This window comes from Mustela nigripes, chromosome 7, assembly GCF_022355385.1.
Source record: "Mustela nigripes isolate SB6536 chromosome 7, MUSNIG.SB6536, whole genome shotgun sequence".
Taxonomy (NCBI): domain Eukaryota; kingdom Metazoa; phylum Chordata; class Mammalia; order Carnivora; family Mustelidae; genus Mustela; species Mustela nigripes.
This window is the reverse complement of record NC_081563.1, coordinates 36,063,936-36,087,619: the sequence shown is the minus strand read 5'-3', so window position 1 is coordinate 36,087,619 and position 23,684 is coordinate 36,063,936. Positions and strand designations below refer to the sequence as shown.

At 40.4% G+C, this 23,684-nt stretch overlaps 1 protein-coding gene across 7 annotated transcripts in view; it reads right to left on the bottom strand.

Moving 5' to 3' along the window:
- The window catches only part of ACOXL (acyl-CoA oxidase like), a 347,875-nt gene that overhangs the window by 145,687 nt on the left and 178,504 nt on the right, over positions 1-23,684 (bottom strand). For all 7 annotated transcript variants that reach the window (XM_059405581.1, XM_059405577.1, XM_059405580.1 and 4 more), the window contains one exon: positions 18,362-18,515. In XM_059405581.1, coding sequence (XP_059261564.1) covers positions 18,362-18,515 — 154 coding nt within the window. The remainder of the gene's footprint in view (positions 1-18,361; positions 18,516-23,684) is intronic.

Genomic DNA, 23,684 nt, shown 5'->3' with positions numbered 1-23,684 from the left:
GATATCACCTTACACCAGTTAGAATGGCCAAAATTAGCAAGACAGGAAATAACATGTGTTGGAGAGGATGTGGAGAAAGGGAAACCCTCTTACACTGTTGGTGGGAATGCAAGTTGGTGCAGCCTCTTTGGAGAACAGTGTGGAGATTCCTCAAGAAATTAAAAATAGAACTTTCCTATGACCCTACCATTGCACTACTGGGTATTTACCCCAAAGATACAGATGTAGTGAAAAGAAGGGCCATCTGTACCCCAATGTTTATAGCAGCAATGGCCACGGTCGCCAAACTGTGGAAAGAACCAAGATGCCCTTCAACGGACGAATGGATAAGGAAGATGTGGTCCATAGACACTATGGAGTATTATGCCTCCATCAGAAAGGATGAATACCCAACTTTTGTAGCAACATGGACGGAACTGGAGGAGATTATGCTGAGTGAAATAAGTCAAGCAGAGAGAGTCAATTATCATATGGTTTCACTTATTTGTGGAGCATAACAAATAGCATGGAGGACATGGGGAGTTAAAGAGGAGAAGGGAGTTGGGGAAATTGGAAGGGGAGGTGAACCATGAGAAACTATGGACTCTGAAAAACAGTCTGAGGGGTTTGAAGTGGTGGGGGGGTGGGAGGTTCGGGTACCAGGTGGTGGGTATTGTAGAGGGCACGGATTGCATAGAGTACTGGGTGTGGTGCAAAAATAATGAATACTGTTATGCTGAAAATAAATTAAAAAAAAAGATACTAAGTAGCTAAAAAAAAATACTTACAACTGATCAATAGAAAACCTTATTTATAAAATTGTGGTTGAACCAGTCAAAGCAGTATTTAAAAAGTAATGTTACAACTTAAAATGTTTATAACAGAAAAGGAGAAACCATAAAAATTAATGAGATAATATCCAAGATAATATCCAATACCCAAACTAAAGTACTAGAAGAACTACAGGAAAATACACACAAAAAAAGTAGAGTAAAATTAATAAGAAAAATAAAAATCAATTAAATAGAAAAACCAGATACAATCTGGACAGGATCAACAGAACCAAAATTTATTATTTGAAAAAAATACAAAAATAAAACACAAGTTAGGAGTTGGGAGAAAGAAAGAATATTAGGAATAGCAAAGGGAACATAGCTGGAGATACAGTAGGGATGGAAAAGATAAAAGAATATTATGTGCTCCATATCACTCGGCATCAGGGAAATACAAATCAAAACCACAATGAGATATCACCTCACACCAGTCAGAATGGCTAAAATCAACAAGTCAGGAAATGACAGATGCTGGCGAGGATGCGGAGAAAGGGGAACCCTCCTACACTGTTGGTGGGAATGCAAGCTGGTGCAGCCACTCTGGAAAACAGCATGGAGGTTCCTCAAAATGTTGAAAATAGAACTGCCCTATGACCCAGCAATTGCACTATTGGGTATTTACCCTAAAGATACAAACGTAGTGATCCAAAGGGGCACGTGCACCTGAATGTTTATAGCAGCAATGTCCACAATGGCCAAACTATGGAAAGAACCTAGATGTCCATCAACAGATGAATGGATCAAGAAGATGTGGTATATATACACAATGGAATACTATGCAGCCATCAAAAGAAATGAAATCTTGCCATTTGCAACAACATGGATGGAACTAGAGCGTATCATGCTTAGCGAAATAAGTCAAGCAGAGAAAGACAACTATCATATGATCTCCCTGATATGAGGAAGTGGTGATGCAACATGGGGGCTTAAGTGGGTAGGAGAAGAATAAATGAAACAAGATGGGATTGGGAGGGAGACAAACCATAAGTGACTCTTAATCCCACAAAATAAACTGAGGGTTGCTGGGGGGAGGGGGTTTGGGAGAAGGGGGTGGGATTATGGACATTGGGGAGGGTATGTGCTTTGGTGAGTGCTGTGAAGTGTGTAAACCTGGTGATTCACAGACCTGTACCCCTGGGGATAAAAATATATGTTTATAAAAAATAAAAAATTAAAAAAAAAGAATATTATGAACCTCCACCAATAATTTTTAAAACTAAGAATAAATGGAAAAATTTCTGGAAAAATATAAATCATAAAAACAGTCTCAAGAGGAAAAGAAGATCTTAGTAGCTGTAACCACTAAAGAAAGAGAATCAATCATTTAAAATATTCCCAGAGAAAAACCACTGACTCTATACAGCTTTGCAGGTATTAGTACCAAATATTTGAGGAAGAGATAATTCAGTTTTACACAAACTCTTTGAGAAAATAGAAAACAAGGAACATCCCTTCCCAAAGGCATTTAATGAAAGTGATATAACTTTAACATCCAGATTGGACAGGGGCACTACTAGACAGGAAAGATACAAGCCAACCTCACTTATTACTATAGCTGAAAAAATCCTAAATGAATTTCAGCAGACAGAACCAACAGTGTATTAAACACACACACACACACACACACACACACACATACACACACACACACACACCATGAATAAGTTTATATCCCCAACTCAAGATTTGTTAAACATTAGAAAATCTATAATGTAAATCTACTACATTAACAGGTTAAAAGGAAGAAAAGATACAATTCTTTCAATAAAATAAATGCACATAATTCCCTCAAGGTCAAGTCTATTCATAATGTTAAAACCAATAACCCCCCCCCACACACACACACACAAAAGTCTCTTCAGAAATTAAGGGTAAAACAGACCTTCTTTGACATGACAAAGAATATCTGCAACTATAAACAACTCTATGCCAACAAACTGGACATGAAAAAGAAATGGAAAAGTTCTTAGAAACATACGAGTTATTAAGACTGAATCAGGAAGAAATAGAAAATCTGAATAGATCAATTACTAATAAGGAGGTTGAGTCAGTAATCAAAAATCTCCCAATTAAAAAAAAAAAAAACAACTCAGGAACAAATGGTTTCTTTGGCGAATTTTACCAAACATTTGGAGAAGAATTAACACCAACACTTCTTAAATTCTTCCAAACATATCAAAGAGGAGGGAACAGTCCTAAACTCATTTTACAAAGCCAGTATTGCCCATACCAAAACCAGCAAAAGGACATTACTAGAAAAGAAAACCAAAAGCCAATATCCTGATGAATACGGATCCAAAAATTCTCAGTAAAATACTAGCAGACTGAATCCAGCACACATTAAAAGGACCATTCACCATAATCAAATGGGACTTGTTCCTGGGATGCAAGGATGATTCAACATAGGCAAATCAATCAGCATAATATGTCAATTAATAGAATAAAAGAAAAGAATCATATGGTCATTTCAATAGATGCAGAAAAATCATTTGACAACATTCATTCATGATAAAACTCTTTTAACAAATTAACCATAAAAGGAACATATATTAACATAATAAAGGCTGTATATGACAAGCCCATTGTTCACATCATACATAGTGTATGATAAAAGGATGAAAGCTTTTTCTCTAAGACAGGAACAAGACAGTGTGCCCACCCTCATCACTCCTATCCAACATAGTACTAGAAGTCCTAGTTAGAGCAATCAGGCAAGAAAAAGAAATTAAAAATATCAGAATTGGAAAGGAAGAAATAAAATTGTCTCTATTTGCAGAAAACAGGATTTTATATATAGAAAATTCTAATAGTTAACCAAAAAACTGTTAGATCTAATCAGTGGATTCAGTAAAGTTGTAGGATACAAAATTAACATATAAAAATCAGTAATATTTCTATATACCAACCACCAAATTTCTAAAAAAGAAATAAAATGTGACCCAGCAATTACACTACTAGGTATTTACCCCAAAGATACAGATGTAGTGAAAAGAAGGAGCACCTGTACCCCAATGTTCATAGCAGCAATGTCCACAACAGCCAAACTGTGGCAGGAGCTGAGATGTCCTTCAATAGAAGAATGGATAAAGAAGATGTGGTTCATATATACAGTAGAATATTACCCAGACATCAGAAAAGATGAATATCTACCATTTACATTGACATGGATAAAACTGGAGGATATTATACTAAGTGAAATAAGTCACACAGGGAAAGACAATCATCATATGGTTTCACTCATATGTGGAACATAAGAAATAGTGCAGAGGATCATAGGAGAAAAGGGAAGGAAAACTGAATGGGAAGAAATCAGAGAGGGAGACAAACCATGAGAGGCTCTTGACTCTGGGAAACAAACTGAGGGTTGTGGAAAGGGAGGTGGGTGGTGGATAGGGTAACTGGATGATGGGCATTAAGGAGGGCATGTGATGTGATGAGCACTGGGTGTTATATGTAACTAATGAATCATTGAATATACATGAGTAAGTAATGATGTACTATATGGTAGATAACTGAGAGAGAGAGCACCGAATCCTAACCACTAGACCACCAAGGAGTGTCAGATAATTGAATTTAAATAAAAATCAATCAATCAATCAATCAATCACATTTACAACAGCACCAAAAACAATAAAATGCCTAGGAACAGATTTAACTAAGGGGGTAAAAGTTTTCTATACTGAAATTATAAGACACTGATGACAGAAATCAAAGAACATACAAATAAAATGGTATCCTATGTTCGTGGATTGGAAAAGTTAATATTGTTAAAATGTCAATACTACCAAAATCCAACTATAGATTCAATGCAATCCCTAACAAACTTCCAGTGGTATTTTTTTAAAAAGCAGAAAAAGCACTTCTTTTATACAGAACAAGAAAAGACCCCAAATAATCAAAGAAACCCTGAGGAAGAAGAACAAGGCAAGAGGTATCATACTTCCTGACTTCAAGCTATACTATAAAGTTAGAGTCACCAAAACAGTATGGTACTGTCATAAAAACATATAAAGAGATCAACAGAACAGAAATAAACCCAAATATATACAGTCAACTAATATCTGACAAGGGAGCAAAGAATACTCAATGGAGAAAACATAGTCTTTTCTATAAATGGTGCTGCCATAATTGGATATTCACATGTAACGAATGAAACTGGACCTACTGCTCTTACACCATTCACAAAAATTAACTCAAAACAGACTAAAGACTTAAATGTCAGAGCACAGACCATGATACTTCTAGAAGAAAACGAAGGAACAAAGCTCCTTGACATGGGTCTTGGTAAAGATTTTTGGACATGACACCAAAGCCCAAGCAACAAAATAAAAAATAAAGGGAGGCTACATCAAACTAAAAAGATTCTGTGCCATAAAAGAAACCATCAACAAAATGAAAAGACAACTTATAGAATGGGTAAAGAATATTTGCAAACCATATATCTGATAAGCTGCTAATACCTGACATATAAAAGGTAAGGAACTCATACTCAATAGCAAACAAACAAACAAACGAAAACCCAAAAACAAATAACCCAATTAAAAATGGGCAAAAGTCCTGGCGACTCACAGACCTGTACCCCTGGGGATAAAAGTACATTATATATTATTAAAAAAATAAAAAATTAATTTAAAAAAATGGGCAAAAGACTTAAGTAGGCATTTCACCAGAGAAGACATATGAAAGGCCAACAAGTAAATGAAAAGTGCTCAATATCACTAGTCATTAGAGAAATGTGAGTTAAAATCATAATGAGATATCATCACCTCATGCTAGTTAGAATGGCCATCACCAGAAAGATAAGAAATAACAAATGCCAATGTGGATGGAGAGAAAAGGGCCATGCATTCCTGGTGGAATTATAAATTGGTACTGCCACTAAGGAAAACAGTATGGAGGATCCTCAAAAAATTAAAAATAGGGGCACCTGGGTGGCTCAGTGGGTTAAAGCCTCTGCCTTCGGCTCAGGTCATGATCCCAGAGTCCTGGGATCAAGCCCCACATCGAGCTTTCTGCTCAGCAGAGAGCCTGCTACCCCTCTCTTACTCTGCCTGCCTCTCTGCCTACTTGTGATCTCTGCCTGTCAAATAAATAAATAAAATCTTTTAAAAAACTTAAAAATAAAACTACCACATGATCCAGAATTCCTCTTCTGGGAATATATCCAAAGATAATGATAACATTAACTTGAAAAGATATCTGCACCCTCATGTTCATAGCAACATTATTTACAATAGCCAAGCTATGAAAACAGTCAACAAATGGATGACTGGATAAAGAAGTTGTATACACACATGCACACACATACACACACAGAGATGAATATTATTCAGCCATAAAAAACAAGGAAGTTCTACCATTTGCAGAACATGAATGTACCCTGAAGGCATTATGCTAAGTGAAATAAGTCAGAGAGAGAAACACAAATACTGTATGATCTCAATTATACATGGAATCTTAAAAAAAAAAAAAAAAAGTCACAGAAAAAAGAGGTGAGACTTGGCATTAGCAGAGGCAGGGAGGGAGAATTGGAGGAAGGTCGTCAAAAGGTACAAACTTCCAGTTATAAAATAAATTAGTACTAGGGATATGATATAAAACATGACAAATACAGAGGCGCCTGGGTGGCTCAGTGGTTAAAGCCTCTGCCTTCGGCTCAGGTCATGATCTCAGGGTCCTGGGATCGAGCCCCACATCGGGCTCTCTGCTCAGAAGGGAGCCTGCTTCCCCCTCTCTCTCTGCCTGCCTCTCTGCCTGCTTGGATCTCTGTCTGTCAAATAAATAAAACTAAAACTAAAACACACACACACACACACACACACAAACATGACAAATACAGGTAAAACTGTTATATGATATATAGGAAAGGAGTTAAGAGTATAAAATTCTAAGAATTCTCATCACAAGGAGAAATTTTTTTCCTTTATTATTTTCTTATTTTCTTTTTATTGTATCTACATGAGAAGATGGACATTAGCTGTACCTATTGTGGTACTCATTTCATAGCATATGTAAATGAAACCAACAGGCTATATGTCTTAAATGTATACAGTGATGTATGTCAATTATTTCTCAATAAAACTGGGGAGAAAAGAATATCTGCAACATACCCACATCAAATAACATCCTTAATGGTGAAACAGGAAGTACAGGTCCTTTAAAGTCAAGAATAAAATTTAGGTGCTTATTATCAACCACTTCTTTCAACCATTGCACTGGAGGTCCTTGTTACTTATTTGTCATAATATGACAAATAAATAAATATAAATAATTGTAAAGGAAGAAACAAGCCATCACTTGTCACCAGTGATATGACTGTCTACACAGGAAATGGAAAAAACTACAGATTATTAGAATTATTATGGCAGTTCACAGTTTGCTGGATATAAGATAACATAAATAGTTGAGTTCCATATCTATAAACAAGCATGAAAGGATTAGTTAGAAAGTATTTTGAAAGCTATCACATATACTATAATATATATATCTGTTCCATGTCTGTCTTACTACCCATACTAGTGAAGCATCGGGAGGCATGTTCATGATATGCAACACCATTCCTGAGCCAAAAATGACTAAGTTGGGAAGTATTACAACCCAAACTGAGCCAGGGATTCAGGGCTAGATTTTTGAGACACCATCTTGGAGTAGAGCCGGAATGGAGATGCTCTAAACTTCATAGCCAAAGGGCAGCCACAAATGCAGAGGAACAAGAATGAGCAGACACTCCACAAAGGCTGAGACTATCGGACCCAAGAGAAGTTGCTGCCCCACCTCCAGACCCTTTCCCAGTTCCTGGTCCTTGTGAGACCCAGATTCCAGAACACATCTCATCTCTTGGCTCTCTGTCTCTCTCTCTCAATCTGTACTCTCCTTTCTTGACTGAGCAAGTCTGAAATGAGTCTCTCTAACTCACACCCAAAAGGATTTTAACTAAGATGATCATAACATGAGAAAGTCAACCTGTGAAGCTTCATTTTTTCCCCCCTCTTTATTTTCTTGGTGTGATAGGTGAATCCTTCTGGAGTGTTCTGAACCATCTCAAGGGAGGGTAAAATGAGAATACAGTAGATTAAAAATTTGGCACGTTGGCCTAGGATCAATGCCAGCTTTATCCATTATCTTCTCATATGTCTGAATGTTATCCATGCCACATAAAATTTATAATCGCCTTCTTTATGTCCTTAAGAAATTTAGGCTGAGATCTTCAAAAGAATGTTACCAATAAAATGGATTGTGCTTGGGTCATTTTGGTAATCTCTCTTTTCTTTATCAGTGATGAGGGTCAGTTTTACTGCCTGCAACTCTCCCACTCTAATTTACCTGATGAGATAAGACCTACTAACATAAGACATGCACAAATATGACATTTGGATTTTCTCACAGGGAAATTATTTTTTCCAGAGACCACAGGTTGACAGCAAAACACAAAGGTTTGTTTTAAAATCATGGATTATGTTAAATGAAGGGCCTCAGCATAGGACACTGATTCACAAGGAAGCCAGGGGCCAGAAACAAAGCCGTCATCCCACACCCCCAAAAAAGTAAGCTCCTGAATCAAGGACAAGAGTCTTGGATTTGGGAGACTTGAATCAGAACCTGCCTCCATCTTCTACTAGCTCTGGAGAAACAGCATCTCACCTCTGGCCTTAGTTCTTCAATCCATGGGAAAATAGTAAGGATAATAATTCTTGCTCATAGGGCTGTTGGGAGTATTACAGGTGTTAACACCTATACAGGTCCTGACACTTTACCTAGCAGAGACTCAGAATGTCAGGGAGTCAAAAACAGAGAGGTTTTTTTTTTGAAAAAAAGAGAGCTGATTCCTCTAATCTTGAGCAAGGTTCTTTCAACGTTGGGAAATAATTTACTGTGCTGTTTTTCTAAATCCCTACAATCAAACTAGTTGTTGTCTGCATACTGACCAGAAAGTGACAGCAGAAATGGGGAGAAACGTAGGATTTACTCCATAGTCCCAAAATGTTGAGATTGTTCTTGAAGGTCCTAACTCTGTCCAGAGAAAGGGTCCTCTGATCAATGAAATGGAAAGGGAAGAAGTTGATCACAGACCCACTGGTGGTCTAGAAAAATCAGGTCAGGGCTGAGCAAAGAGTCTGACTGAAGAAGGTGTCATAGCAGCCACAGAGAGGGCCTTTCTACTGAGGTCAGCACTTAGATCCCAGCCAGTCTCTTCTTAGGAGGTCTGCCAGACCCTGGGACCCCTTCTGAGTATGGGCCATACATGAACCCCTTCCAGGGACTTGGCATGACCCAGTAAAGTTACCCAGTTACTTGGTATTAAGATGAAGCCCAGCTCATGCTTACCCCACCCACACGCGCAACACTAGCCAGCTGGATCCATGACCTCCGTACCTAGAATCCTCCAACAGCACAGCAATCTCCACATGACCCAGGGACCAGCCAGGATTTTTCTTGGCTCTGTCTCTTCTTAAGAAATTGGATGGGTCAACAAGACAAAGAGGCAACCCACAGAATGGGAGAAGATATTTGTAAATGACAGTACAGACAAAAGTTTGATATCCAGAATCTATAAAAAACTTCTCAAACTCAACACGCACAAAACAGATAATCATGTCAAAAAATGGGCAAAAGACATGAACAGACACTTCTCCAATGAAGACATACAAATGGCTGTCAGACATATGAAAAAATGTTCAACATCACTAGCCATCAGGGAGATTCAAATTAAAATCACATTGAGATACCACCTTACACCAGTTAGAACGGCCAAAATTAGCAAGACAGGAAACAATGTGTGTTGGAGAGGATGTGGAGAAAGGGAAACCCTCTTCCACTGTTGGTGGGAATAGAACTTGGTGCAGCCACTTTGGAGAAGAGTGTGGAGATTCCTTAAGAAATTAAAAATAGAGCTTCCCTATGATCCTGCAATTGCACTACTGCAAAGATACAGATGTAGTGAAAAGAAGGGCCATCTGTACCCCAATGTTTATAGCAGCAATGGCCATAGTAGCCAAACTGTGGAAAGAACCAAGATGCCCTTCAACAGACAAATGGATAAGGAAGATGTGGTCCATATACACTATGGAGTATTATGCTTCCATCAGAAAGGATGAATACCCAACTTTTGTATCAAAATGGACGGAACTGGAGGAGATTATGCTGAATGAAATAAGTCAAGCAGAGAGAGTCAATTATCATATGGTTTCACTTATTTGTGGAGCATAACAAATAAAATAGAGGACATGGGGAGATGGAGAGGAGAAGGGAGTTGAGGGAAATTGGAAGGGGAAGTGAACCATGAGAGACTATGGACTCTGAAAAGCAAACCGAGGGTTTTGAAGGGGTGGGGGGTGGGAGGTTGGGGGAGCCAGGTGGTGGGTATTATGGAGGGCATGTATTGCATGGAGCATTGGGTGTGGTGCATAAACAATGAATTCTGTTATGCTGAAAAAAAAAGAAAAGAAAAAGAAAAAGAAATTGGATGGGTAGCAAAATGGTCTCTACCATACTAGATGCAAGTCAGGTTGACCCCCTTATCTGTTTCGAGAGTTACACATCCAGGGGATTGCTATGAAAAGCTGGGCAGTTAAAGAAATGCTTTCTCTCTCATTCCAGGGATAGTAAATCTGCAGCACAGGACAGAGGGGTGACCCTCAAATGACTATCCTCCTTGCACCAGCCTGCCTTCCAGCATAGAGCCCACTCTGCCCAGAGGACCTCATGTTCCACCAGACTTGATTCTTCCTTGGCCCATGGCACTCTTGGATTTTTGAGTCTGGTTTTTCTCATTTTTCTGGCTCTTCTTTGGTCACCAGCGCTCTTAACTGCTTGCATGCAGAGTCCCTCTAGCCTTACTACTCTGCAGCAGCACCTCAGGTAACCAGGAACCAAGTGTGAGAGTCAACAAGCATGACCAGGCCGCATGGGAAGCTGGCCAGGCTCCTTCAGGAATGAGTAAGGGTTTGAGCTTCAGCTCGCGGACCTCACGTCATCTCTCTGGGATTCCCAGAGTTCTGTTTTGCTTATTTCAGGCCTTGGCTCTGTTCCAAGAAGTGGTCAATGCCAGATAAATGAGGTCGTGTTGAATCTCCCTGAAAAATTAGTTTTAGGATTAAGTCTACTAAATAACTGAGGGGCTCCGCATCATATCACTTTTTGTTTTTTTAATTTACAGACACTTGTAATTGTTTTAATGTTCTCTTATGCAATCTTTAAAATATAATGACTCAGTCATGGCCCAGCTGGATGACATCTCCAAACAGCAAACAGCAGCTCTGTGTCTAACATGAAAGGAATGGTCAGTGCATGTTTGCTGATAACCTTATCATCAGGCTGGGTCATAGATCTCTTCTGAGACTTGCCCTTGCTCCAATTTTGTATAGCAATTTCTTTATTCTGCTTCAGCCAGTTCTGCTCTCCCATAGAGGATTCTGAAACAGAATGGAGCAGCCAGGGGCTGAAATGAGAAGGCTCTCACAGAGGGACCCTGATGGAGAGGAGCCTGAAATCCTGTTGTGGAGGCCAATCCTCAGGGCCCAGTGAGCCCAGGAGTGGTATCTCCCAGTCTTGATATCAAGGGGGACAACATAAACAGCATGGCTCCTGGCCATGGGCATTCAGGTACAGGGAACGTGCAAGGGCAAAAGGATACTGTAACAGGTCCCTGTGAAGAATTTGGCTGTGCAGGGCCAAGGTCAACAGCTAGAGCTTCTGTTAAGTTCTACTGCAGTGACAGGAGTAGCAGGAACCATGCAGCCTATCCTCATCCCAAGCCCGTTTTTGCAGACCCCGATGATTTGGAGACAGATCTGTTGAGGATGTGACTTGCTTCTACTCTCCAAACCTGCACCCCGAGGAGCACTAGCCAGGCAGCTCCCACATGAGTCTAATGGGTTGAGGTGGATCCTTCAGTGCAATCACACCCAGGAAAAAAGACGAGGAGATTCTAGCATTTACTGAGAGACTATCATGGGCAAGGCTTTAAAAGATAAGGAAACTGAGGCTCCCAGTGGGAAGATCCAGGGTAACAGAGCCCTGACCAAAAGATCCCACCCCTTTGGTGATGAGTGCTCTCCCCGCCACCTATCACCCTGCCCCTCTTCATGACGCAGCCCCATAAGACCATTCTGTCATTCGGGGTTCTGCTGCCCTATTCCTCTCTCAGACAACGTAGGAAATTCAATGTGAGTTTGCTTGGGTATGGAGAAAAGAGACAATGTACAAGTACAGTTAAATGGAAACAGTCCTAAGAACTTGGTTGACTCCATCAATCTTTAAAGAAATAAGGTGGAAGCAAAGACAAGCAGCCGCGGCCCGGGTCATGTGACCACTCAGAGCTTGCAGAATTCACTCCCAGCATTCCCATGTGGGCAGGTGAAGGCTTTTCTTTGTGTCCAAATGAGGCCAGTTGGATTCTTCACTTACACACTGAGATTAAAAGCCAAAATGCAGAACATGTGTAAGCACACAGTACTCGCCATTGGGAACAGTGCCGGCCGGCTGTGTGCCAGGATTAGGCTTTGCTATCCCAGCTCCTGTCCCAGCCTCTCCCTGACTTACCAAAGAAGTATGGGGTGAGTAATGTAACCTCATCCCACCTTACTTCCCTCAGCCCTACACTAAAGGGCAGGAGCCAGGAATCACCTGAGAGGGTCTGAGAGGAAAGGGGTCTGGTCCTGCCTATCAACCTCCCCCATTACAGGAGGATCCAACTTCATGTTAACTTCTGAGCAGCTCAGCAAGACTCATTAGAGGCTCAGGCATGGAAGAGGACCTGCCCAAGGTCCCACAGCTGCAAAGTGGCATGCTGGATTCAGACTGTGCCCACCCCATTAACATGAACCCCGCTATTTTCTGGAACATAGGACACACTGGTTTGCATATGGCACAGTGGCTAGGTGCATGGCCTCTGGAGACAGATTCTCTGCATTTAAAGCGTGGTTCTGCCACTTTTTAGCCCCTTAACCTTAGGCCAGTTATTTAATCTCTTTTTGGCCTCAGTTTCCTCCTTTGAAAAATCAGTCTGATAATAGTACTCATCTAACTTGAGAGATAGCTAAGTTACTATATATAAAGCACTTACAAAGATGCCTACATATATAGAAAATGCTTAATGAGTATTAACTAATTAGAGCCAATAAAAAGCAAAGAGGACCCCGCAGCCCCTGGATCCTGGGCCCCCACATATGCTGTGTCTGACATGGGAAGAAGCTGCCTTTCATCAGCATGAAGAATCACTTGGAAGGGCAGGTCTGGAGTTCCAGAGGCACTAAGTGCCCCGGAGTTCAGACCTCGTCTTTGGTTAAGTGTGGGGGCAGGGGGCACTGGGGTCCCATTCACCCAGTGCTATCTGTTCATTCTACCCAGTAAAGGTGAGATTACTTCCTTGGAGAGCCTCCCAAACACCTCAGTGTGATTTCCCACTCTGCCTTGGGGCATAGCTTCACCATACCGACATGGACTCTGGAGTCAGATGAATCAGGCCTTAAATCCTCAGGCAACACGTGGAAGCTTGGGCAAGTCCAACTGCTTGGAGCCCCTGTTTCCTCACGGCAAAGTGGGGATGACCAAAGAAGCTAAGGTTGTTAGTAACCTGCTTATTGTTAGCCTGCTAAAGTTGTTATTAGGTTTAGGATTGTTATATCCTCTTGAATTGGCCCTTTTGTCATTATGAAATGGACTTATTTATCCCTGGCAATATTCTTGGCTCTGAAATCTGCTTTGTCTGATATTAATACTCATTCCAGTTTTCTTTTGATGAGTGTGAGCATGACATATCTTTTTTCATCCTTTTACTTTTAACCTCTTAGGATCTTTCTATTCAAAATGTATTTCTCATACGCATATAGTTGGGTCTTGCTTTTTTATCCAATCTGGCAATCTCTGCCTTTTAATTGGGGTATTTGCATTTAAAGTGTTTAGGAACATGGTTTGGTTTACATCTACCATATGGCTATTTGTTTTATATTTCAACAATCTCTTCATTCTCCCCTACTTCATCTTCTCTCGTCTTCTTTTGGACTTAGTACTGAATTCCATTTTAACTTCTATGTTGGCTTATAAGCTATGACTCTTCATTGTATTATTTTAGTGGTAGCTTTGGGGTTTAGAATAGAAATCTTCAACTTCCTACAGTCTACTTTCAGGTGATATCATACCACCTCAGATATAGCATAAGAACCTTACAATAGTGTACTTCCTTTTATCCCCTACTGGCCTTTATGTGATTTTGCCATACATTTTACTTTTATATATGTTATAAAACTCACTAGACATTGCTATTATTTTTGTTAAGAGAGTCAGTTACCTAACATTTTAAAGATTTATTTATTTAATTAGAGAGAGTGTGTGTGTGCATCAGTGGGGGGGTATAAAGGGAGAGGGAGAGGGAGAGGGAGAGACTCTCAAGCAGATACTTCCTGAGCACACAATTCACCTTGAAGCTCCATTTCACAACGCTGAGATCATGACTTGAGCTGAAATGAAGAGCCAGACACTACCAACTGAGCCACCTAGGCGTACCTCAATTACATTTTAAAGAGATTCAAATACTAAGAAAAATCTTATATATTAAGAAAGTTATGGAGCACCTGGGTAGTTCAGTCAGTTAAGCAACTGACCATTGATTTGGACTCAGGTCATGATCTCGGGATCATGAGATCGAGCCCCAAATTGGGCTCCCCACTCAGTGCGGAATCTGCCTGAAATTCTCTCTCTCCCTCTGTCCCTATCTCCTACTTGTGTGCTTTCTTTCCCTAAAATAAATAAGTAAAATCTTAAAAAAAAAAAAAAAAGAAAGAAAGAAAGTTACTATTTTGGGTACTTCTCATTGCTTTGTGCAGATCCATAGTTTTATCCAATATCATTTTCTCTGTGTGAAGAATTTCCTTCAATATTTCTTATAATGAAAGTCTACAGGTGATGAATCCTTTTAACTTTGGCAAGTCCAAACACATCTTTGTTATAATGGTTTTGTTTTTGAAACATAATTTTTCAGAGTATAGAATTTTAACTTCATGTTTTCCCTTCAGTACTTCTTAAAATGTCGCTCTACTTCTTGTTTTTATTTTTTTTCCAATGAGAAATCTGCTGTCATCCTTAACTTTGTTCTTTTATACATAACATTTCTTTTTTTCTCAGGCTGAGTCTTAAAGTATTCCAGGCTGGCTTATGAGAAAAGGCACTGTTCCCATTCCCATGTGAGGACATGATCCTGTTCCCTCCAGACCTTCCAGGTGATTCTTTCCCTCACACACATGCAATAATCAGCGCTCAGCTGAATGTTTGAAGGGAAACCCTGCAGATGCTTGAGTTCTCTCTCTGACCAACAACTTCTCTTCTGTCTTCTACTCTATCCCATGAATTCCAGATGCTTTTGTCTCCCTCAACTCTCAGCATGGTGTCTTCAAATCAGGGAGTCCCCTGGGCTCTGTCTTGGTTGCCTCTCTGAAGGCATGGTGTAGAAACTCTTGAGGTAGTAAACTGGGACAAATATAAGTCTCATTTAATTTTATTTTATTTTATTTTATTTCCTCACTCTCATCGCCTGATGTCGGGTGTCTTGCTGCTTTAATCAGGAGAGTAACTTCATGTAACTTCAACCTGGTTTGAGTGGGAGTCCCCGAAAACTCATTTGACTGAAATCTTAGGGCCACGCAGTTCAGTGTCCTGCCTTGCATTACCTGGCCCTCAGGACAGGGAGCATGTACCTTGTACACCATTCTACACACAGACAGAAATTAGAAATACTGGGGGCGCCTAGGTGGCTCAATGGGTAAAAGCCTCTGCCTTCGGCTCAGGTCATGATCCCAGAGTCCTCTCTGCTGAGCAGGGAGCCTGCTTCCCCCTCTCTCTCTGCCTGCCTCTCTGCCTACTTGTGATCTCTCTGTCAAATAAATAACTAAAATCTTAAAAAAAAAGAAATATTGAACAATGACTCTTAATCAGAAGTCATTAAGGCAATGACATGCTTGCATGAACATGAATTATGTAACTTCCAACCAGTATCATGCATTTGATGATCTAATTTTGGAAAAAAAATTGTATGAGATCTTATTTATCCCAGGCTTTCTGCACAAAAAGTGACAGACTATGCTTCTCTTAGCAGTATGTTCTTTTAGCAACTAAATGTCACTCTTGCAACATTCAACCTATCACCCAAAGAAAGCAACAATTGCTGAGACTTCTGCAGAAAGAGCCAACCTAAGACTTTCTCCTGGTTTCCTGATGCACAGTGATAATATTATTAAAATAGACCACCAACTGGTATGGAAACATTCAATATGGAGGGAAAGAACCTCAGAATCCAAAGGTTTGTACAGAACAGTTTAAGAGCAACAATGCTGGGATGTTGAACTCTTGCCTAGACCAAACGCTGGAGGCTGCTGTGTCTTGAATCTTTCCCTCGGGCACGAGGTAAGCTAAGCAGAGAGGAAGAACTGATTGCTTTTTTAAGTGTCAATGCCTGTAAGACATATAACAGCCTTTTTCCCTTTTCCATTTTCAAATACATAATCTTAAATCCCAAAGAGCCAAATTAGTAACATTCCAGTGAAACTAAATTATCAGAGATAATGAATGCACGGGGCAATAATTCAATCAACCAATCTATCCACCATCCTATTTCCATCAGTCCATCTGTCCACCATCCTGTCTATCCATCAGGTCATCTGGGAGGATATGAAGGTCCAGGGGCAGGAAACCACTGGGCACATCAGCCCATGAAATGCATCACAAGGAATGAGCCAAGGGAGGAAGATGAGAAGACCACAGGGGTTTTGAGCACACCCTTGGGTTGAGTCACCTGTCAGAAGCCACAATATCTGCATCTCTCAGCACTCCTAGCAGAGTCCCAACCCCCCGTAGGTGGGCTACCCCTGCCAGAGGGGTTACTTCCGGTCTTACCTCCCACCTGTTAAGCTCAACTTTCTTGCTGTGCCCAGAAGAGTCCTGTTCCTAACTGCTGCCAGCAAACTCCTGTTCCAAGAGATGGCGACGTCCCTGGAGCTACACCTGGAAACCAGCCATGTGGCAAGAGCCTCCTACCTTGTCAGGGCACTGAGGAAAGTCACAATGAGCCATGGCACCTCTCTGCCTCAGAGGACCTCAGCGCCTGGTCCAGCTGTGCCCCAGTGCCAGCTGTTACTTTGTTCTGCATTCTCTTTCCTTTCATGTGGACTCACATGCAACATCCATGGGCACAAAGCAGGCATGTCCACCACTATCGCCCCCACCATTGTCACGGACATAGAGTGTACACCTAACGAACTGAGGCCTCCTTGCCTCATGGGCACATCTTTATTCAGCCACCTTAAGAGAAATGATCACACTGGCTTCCGCAGGAGGCCCTCATTTCCATCCGTATTGTTCACGTGGGAGAAAATCTCAGGCTGTGCCTATTGTGAAGGTCCAGCCCTTCCTTACTCCTTGCCCTTCATCCCTCACTCCTCACCCCTCCATTGGTCCTGGCTCTGAAACAGAGCATCAGGGCAGCAGACTTTCTGGAAACTTATCCTTCCCCTTTTCTTTTCTACCCTTGCCTTTAACTTGCTCTTGATCCCTTCTCACTGAGGCTAAACTTCGTCATCCTCCTCTGTAGGTTTGGGGCCACTGTTGATAGGATAATATTTAGCCAAGTTCAGATCAAGCTCAGGCCAAAAACCCAATAGGGGCTCCTCCCCTCCTTCCTCCAGGAAATGTCTCTTGGAGGCTCCAGCAGAACCTGCATCCATCCCACATGCCAGTGAAGGAGTGTAGTCCCTGGGGGTCACGAATGCAGGACTGTCACCTGAGGATGAACCCCGGCTGCCACCACAGCTAATCCCCGTAGCCTTACCATGCCACAGTATTACAGGTCTGCAAACCCCACATCCAACCTGCCATGCCCTCACAGACCCTACGTGGGTTCCCCTTCTTACCAGCTCCAAGCCCCCATAAGGATACAGAGACTCCCCAGATCCTAAAAGGGACCCCTGCCCTCAGGTTGTGGTGGAATCGGGCACAGATTTCAGCTGTTCTCAGAGTTCCCCTCAACTGTTCAATAACTCAAACAGATTTCTCATACCTTCTGCCCCGCACTGCACAATCCAGTCTAAGGCCAAGGGCTGGGGATACACGAAACAGTCTCCAGATGCTTGGCACATCCCTTTCTGCCTTCTTCTGGGGCTAATCACCCTTCTCCATCCCCCCACCCCGGGGTCATTTCTTGCATTCTTCCCAAGGGATTCAAACACTGGAGAATCGGTTTCATCATCTGACCCCACTGGACCTTCTCCATACTGTCAATGAAGCCACCACCAAGTTAATGACATTTACTGCAGGCCTCCATGGGCCAGGCCATGGGGGCTAGCATTTTACAAATGCAGGGGTCCCCCATCAGCCTACGCAGCATGGTAGGAGGTAGATGTACAGATTGCAAGGCTGGTTGGTGCACCCAGGGTCACGAAGACAATGGGTTTCCCCCTGAAGCTGATGCCCTGCTCACAGGCGCAGAGTGCTGACATCACCTGAGCTACAGCAGGGGGACCTGGGGGCGTGGGGCTGGCACCTCTGGGGCCTGCAGGGCTCACCATGCCTCCTGTGCACTCGCGGCAGTCCTGCAGGCAGCTGACGTTCTCCCAGGTACTGTAGGCCTTCAGCCCTGCCACCAGTGCCTGCAGTGGGCGACTGTCCACAAACTCCTTCCCATGGAAGATGTCCTCGTCCAGGAGGAATCCTGCATACCTGCGAGAGGAGTGCAGACCCGTGAGGGACTCAGCAGCGCCCCCTCTCCCACTCTCAGGGAACCACAGCACAGGCACATCTGAGGCAAGCCCACTGTGACACCTGCTCCTTCCTCAGATGCTACCAAAGTCTCCATGTGCCCTTCAGAACTGTCACTCTACACCCTGCCTCTGTGAGGCTCTACCACGCCATTGTCCTCTTGGAAAACTTCTCCCTTGCTTCTTGTTCAGGCTTACTTTTCTGCCAGTTCCTCAGAGACCCCATTGCTCACATCGGCAACTGTCTTCATACCCCTTGACCCCACGAGAAATGGGCGCTCAGTGTAACTAACTCTCTCCCTGCTGTAGTCTACCATGTAAGATCATATTCCAAATTATCTCCTTCTTCCCTTCACACAAAAATGCCTTACATGTTTCTCATATTTTTAATTTTTCTAATTCTACTTCCATTGAAAATGTGCTAAGCAGAATAATGGCCTCCAAAGATGACCAGGTCTTCATTCCTGAAACCTGAGAATATGTTACACCACATGGCAGAAGGGATTTTTAGATATGATTAAATCAAGGTTCTCATGATTGGGAGATTATCCTGGAATAACCAGAAGCCCAAATGTACTCATGAGGGTCCTTATAAGTGACAGAGAGGCAGGAGAAGGAGACGTGACAAAAAAGTAGTCAGGAAAATGCAGCATGAGACTCAACCAGCCATTGCTGCCTTTGAAATGGATGAACAGGCCTCAAGCCAAGTCATGAGGGAGCCTCCAGAAGCTAGAAAAGGCAAGGAAGTTAATTTCTCCCCTAGAGCCTCCAAAAGGAATGCAGCCTTATTGACAATGATATTTCATCACTGAGACCTGTTTCGGAACTCTGATTTCCAGAACTATAAGATAACAAATTTGTGTTATTTTAAGCCACCAAGATTGTGGCAATTACTTATAGCACCAATAGAAATGTATACAGGTAGGAATAATTTCTTTCTTCAAAGTGGTAAGTCACCATTTTCCATCAACTCTTGGCCACCTGTGGCCATGACTACTGTGCAACACAATGTCTATGGGCCTCCGTCCAACTGTACCCCCGCCCCCAGCTCTGGCTTTCTTCTTTGCCATGTTTCAAAACACTATAATGGAAGGTACAGGTTTCACTCTTGTTCCCTTCTTTTGAACACCCCACAGACCTTGTTTTTAAGCTCTCTTAAAATGTTATTGTTTATAACAACTGCTAGGATTAAAAGCTTTAGTGAACTCTTTCTTTTTATGCTCTACCAAACTCCAGGACTTGTCTTTAATCAAGGGTGGTAAACACACTGAGCTGGGGACTTTCCCTTAAGCACCTCAAACTCATGGTAAGTACCATAAAGTATGGCCTTTCTGGTCTTCTCAACTGAAGCTTCAGACTCTGGAGATTGGTAAGAGTGACGGCAGTTAGAGGTGTTGATTCATTGACTGTTCTCTATCAATGGAGTGTCATCTCCTGAGATGATTATATGATGTTTCTCCTTTATAATGTTCATAGGGCAAATCATATAGATTGACTTCCAAATGTCACACAAGCCTAACATTCCTGGGATAAATACTACTTGATCACTGTACATTATTTTATAGTAAAATATACTGTATGCGATTACCTAAGATTTTGTTCACAAGGGATATTGTTCTCATAATGTCTTTGTCTGGTTTTTGGTGTCAAGGTAATGTTCCTAAAATGAGTTTGAAAGTTTTCCCTTCTCCTTCATTTTATGGAAGAGTTTGTGTCAAGTTGGTATGTCTTCTTAAGTATTTGGTAGATTTCACCAGCAATGTGAGATGAAGCTATTCAGATTTTCCAGTTCTTTTTCAGTCACTTTTAGGAGCATATGTCTTTCAATAATTTTTCTATTTCATATATATTGTCAAACCTATTGACATTACATTGATATGACACTAGTAATAATAACCATAATATTTAATTTTATCCTTTCAATGTCTATAGGATCTGTAGTGATGTCCTCTCATTTATTCCAGATGCTGATCATTTGTGCCTATTTTCTTCTTAATTAATCTAGCTGAAGGTTTATCAATTTATCTATTTTTTTGAAATAAAAAAATTGGGGGCTTAATTATGTTTATTTTTTGGCTATTTCTTGTTCCAGTGATTTCTGCTTTCATCCTGCTTGATTTCAATTTGATTTGTTCCTTCTTTCTAGTTTCTTAAAATGGAAATTAACACCCTTGATTTTCTATTTTTCTTCTTTTCAAATGTAAGTATTTTAACTTCTCCTCTAAGCACTGCTTTAGGTGTACACGACAAATTCTGATATGTTCTATTTCATTTTCATTTTGTTCAAAATATTTTCTGATTTCCCTTGTGACTTCTCCTTTGACCTATAAATTATGTGTCTTGTCTAGTTTCCTAATATATAGATTATTTCAGATGTGACTGTTAATAATTTCTAATTTCATTCTAATCAGAAAACATACTTTGTATGAATTCAATCCTTTAAATTTACATGGTCTGTCTTGATAAATGTTCTATGTGCACTTGAAAAGAACAGACATTTTCCCAAAGAAGACATTCAGATGGCTAGCACACATATGAGAAGACACTCAACATCAAAAATCATCAGGGATATGGAAATCACAACAACAGTGAGATATCACTATACACCTATCACTATAATTTTAGATTTGTAAATTTTAAATTTAGATTTGTTAATTTTTCCTTTCAATACTTTCCATTTTTGCTTCATGCATTTTGAGCTATTTTGTGGGTCCATACACATTTTAAAAAAATTTTTTTAAATATCTTTATTTATTTATTTATCAGAGAGAGAGAGAGAGCACACACAGGGGCGAACAGTAAGCAGAGGGAGAAGCAGGATCCCAGTTGAGCAAGAAGCTTGATGCAGAATTCATCCCAGGATGCTGGGATCACGACCTGAACTAAAGGAAGATGCATAACTGACTGAGCCACCCAGGTGTCCTGAGTCCACACATATTAGATTGCTGTGACCTTTTGATGAGTGGACTTCTTTATCATTATGAAGTGTTCCTCTTTATCTCTGGTAATATTCTATTTTCTGAAGTCTATTTTACCTAATATTAATATATACACTCCAGCTCTCTTATGGTTAATGTTTGCAGGTGTAAATGTTTTATTTTCACACTTTTAATCTATTTGTCATTATATTTTAACTGGGTTTCTTACAGCAAGCATCTAGTTCAGTCTTGTTTTTTTTTTTTTTTATCACATCTGACAATCAGCAAATTAAATAGGAGTGTTTAAACCATTTACACCTAAGGTAATTATCAACATGATTGAGTTTGGAACTATTATCTTACAATTATTCCCTCTATTTGTGCCATATGTTCTTTCTTCTCTTTTTCCTCTGCTCTCTTCTTCTTTTGATTAATTGCCTAGGTTTTAGTATTCCACTGTTAGAGTTTTAACTGTTATTTTTATTTTATAGGGATTTTTATGGTCTAAAATATGCATCTTGCCCCTAACATATTCTTCCCTCAATAATGTTATACCACTTCTCAGAGAATCAAAGAACCTGATAATAATAAACGATACTTCCATTTCATTCTCACGCCCATTGCGCTACTGTTGAGATTATATAACATCTATCTATCCATCTATCGATATCTTCTACATATGTTATAAAATTCATTGCTATTTTTGCTTTAAATAAACAATTTATCTTTTTTCCTTATCAGTATTACTGAGGATAATTTATTTTACAACAGACTACATTCATTTAAAGCATGCCATTTAATGAATTTTGACAACTGTACATACCCATGAGAATAACACCAGAATCAAGCTACAGAACATTTCCAACACCTTCCAGAAAATGTCTGATGCCTTTTTACAGTCCCTCCCTTCCTTGATGGATCCTCACCTCCAGTCAACCACTAATGTGCTATTTGTTACTAGAGATTAGTTTACATTTTATGGAAATAAGATCATACAGTATGTTATGTCTTGCTTCTTCCCATCAACACATTGTTTTAAGATTCATCCATACTGTAGCATAGATTAGTCGCTGTTCCTTTTTATTGCTGACTAGAATTCCATTCTATGCAATGCATATATTTAACTTCATTTTTGCATTCACTGTTGATGAACATTTTGCTTGTTTCCAGTTTAGGGCTATTACAAAGAAAACACTATGGAAATTCATGTAAAAATCTTGGAGGAGACATATGTCTTTATTTTCCTTCAGTAAATATGTAGGAGAGAAGTGACTGGGTCATATGGTAGATATATTTTTAACTTTTAAGAGACTGCCAAACAGTTTTCCCAAGTGGTTGTGCAGTTTTACATCCCTACCTGCAATGTAGGAGGTTTCTAGTTGTTCCATGTCTGCCAATGACTGGTCTTTTCTGTCTTTTTAACATTAGCCAATCTAGTGGATACATAATGGTGTATCCTCATGGTTTGAATTTGCATCTCCCTAATAACTAGCATCTTTTCATGTGTGCATTGGCTGATCATATATTTCTTGTCAAGTGTCCATCCAAACCTTTTGTGCATATTCTATTGGCTTGCTTCATCTAATTTTTAGTTGAATTGTTTTTTCAGTGTTACTACCTATTCTAAATAACATCCATTGTCAGATATACATATTGCAAACATTTCCTCCCATTCTGTGGCTTGCCTTTTCATTTCTTTAACAACAAAATCAGTTTTGGCTCAAGATATTTATTTACCTGTTTCCATCCATAGAATAATATTACAATGTCTGAATATCCTTGTTTGCTCAGTGAAACCTGAACATGCAAACGATGTTGCATTGGGCCTCATGCTATAGCAAATAGACAAGTCTACTACCAAACCTCATAAGAGAAACCACTGAGCTGGGACAAATGGAAAAACAGGGAAACCGTCATTTGTTTAATCGGCACTAGATGAAGAAAAACACAATTGTATTGAACAATTTCAATAAGCAAAGAGCTTCTGTATTTATCTTCTAATTTCATTTTTTTGACAACCCCATGAAATAGAAAAGCATATCCCCACTTTACAGATGGGAAAACAGAGGTCCAATTGAGGTTACCTAGCTAAGTCAAGGTCTCCCAGAGCAGGACAGAACTAGGATTCAAACCCAATACTCTGTATTCCTAAACGTCATGCTCTTTTCATGATAAGTAATGTCCACGCCAATGCCCTAAGAAAGTTTATCGCA